The sequence below is a fragment of the Microcebus murinus genome, chromosome 14 (assembly GCF_040939455.1).
Source record: "Microcebus murinus isolate Inina chromosome 14, M.murinus_Inina_mat1.0, whole genome shotgun sequence".
In the NCBI taxonomy this organism is placed as follows: domain Eukaryota; kingdom Metazoa; phylum Chordata; class Mammalia; order Primates; family Cheirogaleidae; genus Microcebus; species Microcebus murinus.
In genome coordinates, this window is record NC_134117.1 from 77,608,522 (window position 1) to 77,620,816 (window position 12,295).

The 12,295-nt window shown below is 37.8% G+C and overlaps 1 protein-coding gene across 4 annotated transcripts in view; it reads right to left on the reverse strand.

Moving 5' to 3' along the window:
- The window catches only part of LOC105860094 (WD repeat- and FYVE domain-containing protein 4), a 305,642-nt gene that overhangs the window by 106,252 nt on the left and 187,095 nt on the right, over positions 1–12,295 (reverse strand). For all 4 annotated transcript variants that reach the window (XM_076010311.1, XM_012744548.3, XM_012744549.2 and 1 more), the window contains exon 40: positions 3,495–3,572. In XM_076010311.1, the coding sequence (XP_075866426.1) occupies positions 3,495–3,572 (78 nt within the window). The remainder of the gene's footprint in view (positions 1–3,494; positions 3,573–12,295) is intronic.

The window sequence follows — 12,295 nt, forward strand, 5'->3', positions numbered from 1 at the left end:
GACGACTAAACAGCAAAAGCCCTGCGTTCCCACACCTGCAAAGGTGTTCTGAAACGCCCATCTTTCTGCAGAGTGTAAGGTCCTCTCTCAGCTCTAACTGCAAATGAGCCAAATGCCTCACCTGAGACTCAGTCGGAGATTCTGCTACGTCAAGAGCAGCTATGATTTCGGACTGGACAGCAGCCCTTGGGTAGCAACACTCGATTTTCCGTTGACAATCAGCCCTTCGCTACTTCCAGTCCCTGTTGCCTCAGCAGTGTTGACCCCACCCCTTCTTTAGGGAGAACACTTCCCCTGGATCTACTAATCCCAGCTGGGGGAGTGCTGCGGGACAGCTGACAGGTGCGCTCCGGAGCCCAGCGGAGGGAGCAGAGCACGGACACGTGCATGGGAACACTATCTGAAGTTTGCTCTTCCCAACACTTTTCAGTAAAACAAAACATTTTATTTATTGCCTAAGACAGACTGAGTTGAGTTTCCAATTCTGGCATCTGAGGGAGCTGTGACAGATACTTAACGAGTAGGCAGAGACTGAGCAAAAAATGGGAAAAGCACATTGGGCCTCAGAAAGCCCAAAAGAGAGTGGGGTAGAACAGTGCCCCGCACATACTAAAAGAAAGGCCATTTCTTGGGTGGCAGGTATCTCACAAGGAGCTTCAGTAAAGGCTGTGCACGCAGGATGAAGCATTTTTGTAAATTATGATAGAGATTCAATATGAGAACAGGATGGCCTAAGTATGTAACAGACAGGACAAGAGCAGCTGGACGACAGAGAGGAGAATGACCATGACTCAGACAAGACAAAGGGAATCTGAGCAGGGCCAGAGGAGGACAACTATCCTTGCCAGTACTTCTGGAGTGAGGAGAAATTGGCTGCATAAGTGTCAGAGTTGCACAATTTGCTGTTGATAAAATGATGGAATATAATCATGCATGGGTTAATTTCCAGGGCACTTGGTAATGTCACCTGGTCATGCCATGGGCTGCTGCCCTCTCCAGTGTCCTCTCAGTTGTGGGAGAAGTGCTGGGGTGGAGAAGCCTGGCCTGGCCTGTTACTGACAGCCCCGCGGGCAGGGCTCTGGGCCTCAGCACCACCAGCCTCCCGGGGGGGGGGGGGGGGGAGGGCCACACTGGGTGCACCTGCGAGGAGCCAGATTTCACAAACTTGATTTCTGTCCCAAGTGTTGGCTGGGCTTTTCTGAAAGTGGAGTGGGGGCTTGTGTCGGCAAAGACTGCCCCTTAAAAAAGTGGGGTGAATTCTCCAGATCCCATTATCTCTGGCAGACAGTGATTATATCTGGATTTTTTAAACATCAAAACAATCTGTCTTAAATATTTAAACACTTGGAAAGTATCCTTGTGGATTAGCCTCTAAATGCTGATTTTCTCAAAAAAACCTCAATGAACAGAAAAACTCTGCACAACTTTCTGAAGCACTCCCTGAGCCCCAGTCAGCCCCAGTGGTGACAATGAGACAGGCTGCTATTCCAGGAGGCTGGACCCTTCCTTCTGGGCTCGGAGCCTCTGCTCAGATCCCGTCCTTCCGCGTAAACCTGTCGTCTCACACATTTCAGCAGAAACTCACAAAGGCCCCAGAGCACAGCTCTCCTAGCCATCACCATGTCTCCCAGGCTCTTCTAACCATAAGAACAGAAATGGCCACGCTCTTGGTCAGTTTGCAAGTTTAGATAAACAACATCCTCTGTCCCGGCTGATGCAATGGTGACGAAGGTGTCCATAAATAAAGGATGCAATTCTACACAAGGAGAGAGGGAGATAAATTCAATGGCAAGTGAATTTGCCAGCTGCACTCCTAGTCCTGAATAAACTCAGTGAATCCGCGTGGTGGGGCACTGACATGCAAAGGTCTGTTCAGTAAGACAGGTAACACCCAAATAAGCCAGCCAGGCACCCTACGCAGCTGCGCCGCGCACTGGGCAGGGCAGGTGCCCGCGGCAAAACCCTCGTCCAAACTGAGCAAAGAGCAGCTTGTGCAGCTTGTGCAGCTGGAGAAGCCAGACATACGTGCTGAACCCTCCGACAGTGGCCAAGGGCACGTGTCATGCAGCCCGAACCTGCTCTCTCACAGCCGCGCGTGCCGTGAGCCGCCGCTCCCGTTACGCGGGGGCCCAGGAGGCTGTGCTGCTAGACTGTGTGCTTCTGGGGCGCAGGCCGCACGCCCAGTGAGCCCTCTTCCCAGGGACGTGGCGTGGCTCCCAAACGAGGCTGCCATCCCAGGCATACTAGCGGCTCCTTACACCCATCTCTCCTTTCCTGTGGCAGAACATCCCAGTGTGGGCCTCGGCACGTCTTCTCAGTGTTTCTTTACTCTTTGTCCTCCACTATCAAAGTTTAAGCATCTTCAAGGCAAAGAAGCATCATCATCATCTCTGTATTTTATATACCTTGAACTGGCTTTGGACTAGACAAATTGCTCAGTAAATAATATAATTAATCAGGGTTTAAGACTATATGTTGTATTCCATTATCAACAACCTTTCAAAACATTTTTTTGTTAATGACAATATCACCAACTAAAATTTAACTTCTTAGCCATTCCACAGACACACACGGTATACCCATTCTCTACCACCCATAGCCTGTGCCTCACACTTGCTCTTAAATCTTCACCGTTGGGAAGTATGATCCCACCTTGCAGAGGAGGACTCTGAGGCCTAAGCCTAGGACGGGGCAGACCTGGGATGCAAACAGGGCTCTGGCCAGCAGGAGAGCCCTCACCTAGACTGTACAGGAGTCATGCCCAGACACGCGTCTTCAGTGTCCAGGGCTGCCCTTCTCAGTGACAGCCCACTGCACTTGGGACAAAATGCACAAACCCTAACGTGGCACGAGCCCTGTCTGCCCTGGCCTCTGCTTCCTCTTCACCCTGTCCCTTCTCAGCACAGTCCCCCCAGTCCCTTCTTCCTCCAGCGAGTTGGTGACAGCCAGCCTTCCCTGCCTCGGGACCTTCACACACGCTCCCCCCGGCCAAAGCACTCCCCTCCTCCGTCAGCTCTCAGCTTAGAGGTCGTTTCCTTGGAGGGCATCGACCTGCCCAGATTAGACTCCTCCCCATTATAATCGCTCATTGTATCTCAGCTTTGCCCATGCAGCACCCCTCAAAGGTTATGATTGTGTATTTATTTCTGAGGTCCTTTAGTGTATATCCTTCCTTCACAGTGAAGTCAGCTGAGCGTGAGGCCCCGGTCTGCATGCTTGCCCCAAGCTCCCGGCAGGGAGTGAGCTCCCCGGGCTCTTGACAGCTATTTGCTGAGTGGATGGATGCACCGCTGAATGGATGGACACAGGCCTGCTCCCTAAGCCTCTGGTGCAGGTCATGCAAACACGACTGAATCATTAATGACCATTTTCTTTACTTAAGCTGAAGGCCCCTGTGATTTTTTTTTCAGATTCAAAGTCCTTGCAATTGTTTTTCCAAGTTCCTGGTGGATCCCAGCATATTGTGTAGAGAAGAGGTATGTTTTGTTCCTTACCTGTACATGGTCTTTGTAGAAAGATGCGTATAGCTCCTGTCCTCTTCTTCGGTAGCTCTCTATACATGACACAAAATCCTGGAGAGAAACAAGTCACAGCTTAATGATAGATGTGATTTTTCTTTTCTTTTCTTTCTTTTTTTTATTTCAGCATATTATCGGGGTACAAATGTTAAGGTTACATACATTGCCCTTGCCTCCCCTCCCCCCTCGAGTCAGAGCTTCAAGCGTGCCCATCCCCCGACGGTGCGCATCGCACTCACTATGTATGTCTATACCCATCCCTCCTCCCCTCCCACCTGCCCCACACTCGATAAATGTTTTTTCTTTTTTTCTTAACATTTTGGTTATATTTTATATCTTTGCGTCTCCCTAGCGAGGGTTAAAGGCATGCCCTTCCCTTCCACAATGCTCACCACATCTCTCAGATGTGGGACTACCCCCCTACCCCCGAATCCCTGGGGAGCACCACCACCCTTTGAGCACCACAGTGTTAATCACTCAGTACCAAGATGTGATTTTAGATAAGAACTTCTCTCTGTGCTGACCAATTGCCAGGGAAAATAATGGTTTCAGGATTTGTTGGTCAATCATTCACAACCGTGTAAATAAAGACTTCACTTATACTGATATACTCATACTAACACATGCAAATACATGTGTATGGGTTATCTCGACTTTCATTTTTGATGAGCTCACTTGTTGGGGTTCAACTTTCCTCCCAAAATTAACAACAAAAATCTATATTCGAACAATCTGCTTTAAGATAGAGCTACCAAGTGAGCTAAGATTTGAGGAACCAAGATCCTAGAGAGAAAGAAAACTCACTGAGGTGAGTTTTATGCTTTTTCTTTCTGGCCCTTGAAATACTTACAAATTTTCAAATAGCACAAGAGACTGAGAAGCTGAGGCCATAAAATAAACCTCAGTAAATTTAAAAAGATAGACATAATACAAAGTGTGTTCTCAGATCATAACGGAACAAAATTAGAAACCGGCAGAAAGAAACTTGGCAAAATAAAAAATAGGTATAAATTGAACAACACACTCCCAAATAACCAAGGATCAAAGAAGAAATCAAAAGAGAATACTAGAGAGTAAAAACAAAGACATAACATACCAAAACATATGGGATATAACTAAAGCACAACATGGAGAGGAATTTATAGCTGTAAATGCTTATATTAAGAAAAGAAGAAAAACCTTAAATCAATATCTGAATCTTCCACCTTAGGGCACTGGGAACAGAAAAGAGCAAACTAAACCTAAAGCTAGCAGAATGAAGGAAATAATAAATATTAGAGCAGGAAGTAATGAATTACAGAATAGAAAAACAATGGACAAAATTAATGAAACCAAAACAAAATCTGGTTATTTGGAAAGATCAACAAAAGTGGCAGCCTTTAGCTAAATTGAACATGAAAAAAGAGAAAAGGATAAAATTACAAGGATCAGAAATGGAAGAGAGGACATTGCTACTGACCTTATAGATTTTTTTTAAAAAGGATTATAAAGAAATACTATGAACAACTGTATGCCAATAAATTGGATAGCTTAGATGAAATGGAAAATTCTTAGAAAGACACAAATTATTAAAACTAACTGAAGAAGAAACTAATAATCAAAATATACCAATAACAAGTAAAGAAAGGAAATTAGTAAAACCAAACCAACAAATGAAAAACCTGTCCACAAGGAAAATCCATCCCAGCCCCAGATGGCTTCACTGCTGGATCCTGCCAAACACTCAGTGAAGAATTAATGCCAGTTCTTCACAACTCATCCAAAAATTAGAAGAGGGGGGAACACTCCCCAACATATTCTACAAGATTAGTTATTACCCTGATATAAAAACCAAAGACATTACAGGAAGAGTATAAAAGACCAATATCTTTTATATATATAAATATATATTTGCATATATACATTTACATATATATGCAAAAATCCTCACCAAAATACTAGCAAACTGAATCCAGCAAGATGTAAAAAATTTATACACTATGACCAAGTGAGGTTTATCTTGGTGATGCAGAGTTAAACATCTGAAAGTAACTAATGTAATACAGTACATCAATAGAATAGACAACAAAAACCATATTTCAATATACACAGAAAAATATTTGACAAAATGTAAAATCCTTTCATGACAAAAAATGTCAACCACCTAGGAAAAAAAGCAGCTTTCTCAGTCTCATAAAGGGCAACTACAAAACACCCACAGCTAACATCATACTTGTGGTGAAAGACTACTTGCTTTTGCCCTGACATCAGAAACAACACAAGGCTATCCACTCTCAATATTTCCAGTCAACATTGTACTGGAGGTTCTAGACTAGACAACTAGGCAAGAAAAACAAATGAAAGCCATTCAAATTGAAAAGGAAGAAGGAAAAAAATATCTCTAGATGGCATGATTCTATATAGAGAAAATCCCAAATAATCCATAAAAGAACTATTAGAACTAATAAATGAATTAAACAAAGTTGCAGGGTATAAGATCAAAATGCATAAATCAGTTGTGTTCCTATACACCAGCAAGGAACAATCCAAATAATAATAATAATTAAGAAAGCAATTTCATTTATGATAGCATCCTAAAGAATAAAATACCTAGGAAGAAATTTAACCTAGAAAGTGAAAGATTTATACAATGAAAACTGCAAAACATTGCTCAAAGAAATTTAAAAAGACCTAAATTAATGGAAAGACATCCCATGTTCATTGATAAGAAGATTTCATATTGTTAAAATGCTAATACTATCCAAAGCAATCTACAGAATAACACAATCAAATTCCAATGACCAGTTTTTGCAGAAATTGAAAAGCCAATCCTCAAGACCATATAAAATTTCAAGGGACCCCCAAAAGTGAAAACAATCTTTTTTTAAAAAATAAAAAAATAGTAGAAAGATTCATACTTCCTGATTTCAAAACTTACTACAAAACAATCGTAAACAAGGCAGTATGGCAATGGTATATGATAAACATAAAGACCAATAGAATAAAATTAAGAGTCCCAAAATAAAACCACGTGGCCATGGATAATTTTTATTTTTTATTTTAAATTATTATGGGTACATAATAGTAGTATATATTTATAGGGTTCATGTGATATTTGATATAGGCAAATGATGTATATTAATCAAATCAAGGTAACTGGGGTACCCACCACCTCAGACATTTATCATTTCTTTGTGTTAAGAACATTCCAATTTCACTCTTTTAGTTATTTTATAGACAATTTTATACAAGAGTGCCAAAATTATTCAATGGGGAAGGATAGGAATCCAAATAGTCACATGCAAAAGAATGAAGTTAGACCCTTACCTCATAACATATATAAAACTTATCTCAAAAGTGAAACAAAGACCTGAATATAAGAGCTAAAACTATAAAATTCTTAGAAGAAAACTTAGGAGTAAATCTTCACGAACTCAGATTTGGGATTTGTCAGATTTAGAGTTGACACCAAAAGCATAAGCAACAATAAAAAGGATAAACTGAACTTCACCAAAAGTAAAACCTTGTGCTTCAAAAGACACTGTCATGAAAGTAAAAAGACAACCAACAGAATAGAACAAAATATTTATAAATCATATATCTGACAAGGGACTTATGCATAGAATATATAAAGAACCTTTAGAAATCAATAATAAAAACGAAAAATAGCCTAATGGCCTAACTTAAAAATAGACGAAGAATCTGAATAAAATGTTCTCCAGAGAAGATATTCAAATGACTAATAGATAAAAAGATAGTTGTCATCATTTGTCATTAGAGAAATGCAAATAAAATCCACAATGGGATCAATGAAATAGGCAACGAAGTAGGGTGGCTAGAATAAAAACTTTAGATAATAACAAGTATTACTGAAGGCTTGGATAAATTAAAACTCTCATCCATTTTACTGGGAATGTAAAATGGAGTAGAATTTTAGAAAATAGTTTGGCAATTAGTCAAATGATTAAACAAAGTGTTACCATTGACCCAGAAATTCCACTCCAAGGTATATACACATGATAAAAATTTATGTCCAATCAAAAACTTGTACATGAATGCTTATAGCAGCATTATTCCTAACAGCCTAAAGTTGTAAACAACCCCAATATTTATCAACTGATGAATGGATAAACAAAACGTGGTCTATCCATACAATGGCATATTATTTGGCCACAAAAAAGAATGAAGTGTTGACACATGCTATGACATGGACAAACCTTAAAAATATGATCCTAAGTGAAAGAAGCTAATCTCAAAAGACCACACATCATATGATTTCATGTATATAAAATGTCTATAAAGAGAGAAAGCGTATTACTGATTGCCTGGGTCTAGCGGACAAGGGAGAGAAGAGTGACAATTGAAGAGTTATGAAAAGTTACAAATTGACTATGGTGGTGGTTGCGCCATGTTTATATATGCACTGTAAACCACCGAATTGTTTACTTTGAATGGGTGAAGTGTATGACATATGAATTATCTAAATAAACCTGCTTGGTAAACAAATATTTATGAAATTAAAAAAGTAAGATCCAGAATCTCGAAACATAGACTCATACCCAGAACCAGGAAAATCTCAGACTGAATAGAAGAAGACAATTAACAGATGCAACAGAACAAGATGACAGAAATGCTAGAACAATTTGACCAAGATTTTAAAACACCCACATGCTTCAACAACTACTGATTAACAACATGCTTGTAACAAATAAAAAAAATTAGGGGCCGCAGCCAATAAATGGAAAGTCTCATTAGAGAAACAGAAAATGTAACAAAGAACCAAGTGTAAATTTTAGAACTAAAAAAGCTGTAACTGAAGTAAAAAAAAACAAAACCTTACTGGATGGGCTCAGCAGCAGATGCAAGAGACAGAGGGAAGAATGAGTGAACGGGAAGACAGAGCGACAGCAAGTAGCGTTCTGAAGAACAGAGAGAAAATAGAATGGGGAAAAAATGGAACATTAGAGACCTATGGGACTACAATGAAAGATCTAATATTTGTGTTCTCAGAATGCCAGAAAAAAAGGATAAAGAGGGTGGTGCTTAAAAATTACTCAAACAGGCTGCAGGGAGCTATGATGACGCTGCTGCGCTCCAGCCCAGGCAACAGAGTGAGACTCTGCCAAAAAAAAAAAATCCAAATTGACAAAAGACATAAATCTACAAGCTCAAGAACCTAAGTAAATCCCCAAAGGACAAACCTATAGAAATCCGTGTCAAGACACATTACAGTCAGACTTCTTAAACCTAAGACAAAATAAAAATCTTAAAAGCAGCAAAGAGCAATAATGCCTTACTTACAGAGGAATTTGAATGACAGTAAATTTTTTCATCAGAAACCATGGAGGTCAGAAAGAAGTGGCATAATTTCTTTTAGGTGCTTAAAATAAAGAACTGTCAAACCAGTGTCCTATAGCCAGCAAAAATATCCTTTTGAATTTGAGGGCAAATCAAGACATTCTCAGTCAAAGAAAAATTAATAGCATTTGTCACCACCAGAGCTACCCTATAAGAATGGCTAAAGGAAGCTCCTTAAACAGAAAATAAATGATAAAAGAAAAAAATCTTTAAACATCAAGGAGGAATAAAGAATATACCAAGCAAAAATATGGGTAGAAGCAATACACTTTCCTTTTCCTCTTGAGGACTTCTCATTTATTGGTGATGGTTAAAGCAAAAATTATGACACTGATGTAATTCTAAATGGATACAGAGGGAATATTTAAAATAATTACATTATAAATGGAAGGAGGTAATATTTATATTTCATGACAATACCAGTAGACTCTGATAAGTTACATATACATATGTAATGTGATATCTAGAGCAACAACTAAAAAAGCTACACAAAGAGATATACTCAAAACAATGAAAAATCAAAATGGAATCCTAAAAAATGTTTGGGTAAGCCACATTTGTAGTCAGCTTCACCCAATAATAGTATAATACACATTATTTTCAATTGCTCACAAACATGTATATAAACTACACCCTGGGCTATAAAACAAACCTCAACGAATTAAAAAAAAATGAAAACATGCAAAATGTGTTCTTTAATCACAATGTAATCAAACTAGAACATAAAGATAACAGGTTTTCAACAAATGGTGTTGGAGCAATTGGCTATCCATAGCCCCCAAAATGAACCTAAGTCTCACATGTTATACTAAATTTAAATCAAAATGAACCATAGACTTAAATGTAAAACATAAAGCTATAAATATTTTAGGAGAAAATCTATGGGATCTGGAGCTGGGCAAAGGGTTCTTAAATTTTACATTAAGAGCATCCATAAAAGGAAAAACTGATGGACAGGACCTCATCAACATTAACATTTTGCTCTACAAGAACCCATACTACAGTCTGGACGAAAATATTTACAAGCCACAGATCCATCAAAGGACTCACATCTAGAATGTAAGAAGAACTCCTAAAACTCAACAAGTAAAAACCAAAACTTCCCACTAGAGTATGTGCAAAAGACATGAATAGATATTTTATCGAAGAGGCTATACAGATTTTAAAAGACTTTGTTCCACTATTCAAGTCATCCAACTAGATGGAGACATAGACTTTAATATTAATAGCCTTTATATAATAGACTGGATAAATAAATTATGATATATTTATAGATGGAATACTTTATAATAATGGTTCTCAGAATGTGGTCCATGAATCTCTAGGGGTTCCTGAGACCCTTTCAGAGGGCCTGTGAAATCAAAACTATATTCAAAATACTAAGACATTTTGCCCTTTTTTCCTCACTGTGTTGACATTTGCATTGATGGCTCAAAAGCAATGGTAAAACTAGTACCTTAGCAGAAATCAAGTCATTTGCAGGAGAGAAAAACAGCTGTCTACACTTAAGAATGTCCTTGAGAAGCAGTCCAAAATATTAATTTTATTAAATCTCAACCCTTGAATGTACTTCTTTTAATAGTCTGTATGATAAAATGGGAAGTGTGCGTACAGCACTTCTGAATACCAAAAAATGTGGTGGTTGTCTCAACGAAAACACTTAATTGTTAGGGTTGTGAGTAAACTAGCTGCCTCTCTCACAGAACATCATTTGTATGTGAAAGAATGACTGGTAGACAAAATTATAGTCATTGACAAAAGTATCTGGCAGATATCTTCATGAAAATTTGCAAAGTGAACCTGTCATCTCAAATCAAACAACTGACTATGTTTACTACCAAAGATAAAATTTGAGCTTTCAAGCAAATATTAGAATTTTGGAAAATATATCTATCTGCTTTTGTGAGTTTGACAGTTTCCCAGTAGCTAAAGATTTTCCTAATAAGATTCATGGTGACTTGAGCATGATTTTTCCATATTGCATGATGAAATACGTCAACAATTGGGAGATACAATTAACTCAGGAAGCCAATATTTCCAATGCATGCTACATGCATGTTCAAATGCATGTTACAAAGTCATGTATATGTTAAAATATTCATTCAAAGCACAAAACAGATCAACAAATTTTAATGTAACAGAATATAAAAATTTCACTAATAAAGATTTCAAGTATCCTTTAAGAAATTACCATTTGTTGAGTTTGGGTATAGTATCAGAGAAGAAAATATATAATTTTCTAAAAAGGCTATTAAAATACTCAATCCTTTTTAAACTATATATCTGTGGGAGGCCTGATTTTCTTCATATATTTCAACCAAAAAAAAAAAACAAAACTATTACAACACATTGAATAAAAAAGCAGGTGTTTAATATAATACAGTGGTCTTCTACTAAGTCCTAAAGAGATTTGCAAAAATATATAACAACACTATTCTTATTTTTTTTTGTTTTGAAAAATATAATAGATATGTTCCTAAGACGTTCCAAGGATGCCTGAAACCACAGATAGTATCAAACCCTATATATACTGTCTATACGTACATACCTATGATAAAGTTTAATTTATAAATTAGGCACAGTAAGATATTAACAAAAATAACTAATAATAAAGAGTGCAATTATAGCAATATCTTATAATAAAAGTTATTTAAAACTTATGAATTTTTTATTTCTGAAAGCTTTCATTTAATATTTCAGACCATGGTGGATCGCAGGTAACTGCAACTGCAGAAAGCAAAGATGCAGATAGAGGGGGCCTGGTGTATTCATTAAAAACATTATTTATTTTTACACATAATGGGTTTATTGTTATTGTAAAATAAATTAATAAATGCATTATTTTAAATTGTTTCAATTTATAATATAGTAAATATCAACACATATAATCTACATAAGCAAAAGATCTTTGGAATCCTCAATATTTTCAAGGGGTAAAGTGGTTCTGGAACCCAAAAGTTTGAGAGAACCCAAAAGTTTGCTCTACCACTTTGAACTACTACTTCAATGCTATGGATAAATCTCATAAACATAATTGTTAGTGAAATAAGCCAGTGTATACTATGTTATTTCATTTATATAAAATTGTAAACGTGGAAAATTAATGTATGATACTATATGCCAAGAGAGTGAGTGCTTTTGGAGAAGAGGGGGCTGGCCACTAGCCTGAGGCGTGAAGTCAAGGGTGCCTCTGGGTACGATTAATGACATATTTTTTGACCTGAGTGGTGGTCACACACTCACTTTGTTAAAATTCTTAAGTTGGTCTATTTGTGATTTGAACAGTTTTTCCTATGCATTTTAAGCTTTTATAAAATAAAATAAAAATGTTTATTGGCAAACACTAAAAAATATGAAAACAATATAATTTTAAAAATCCAGTTACTGTTTTGGAGTAATGGGAATAGGGTGATTTTATTCTTTTTCTTCTTTCCTTTTTT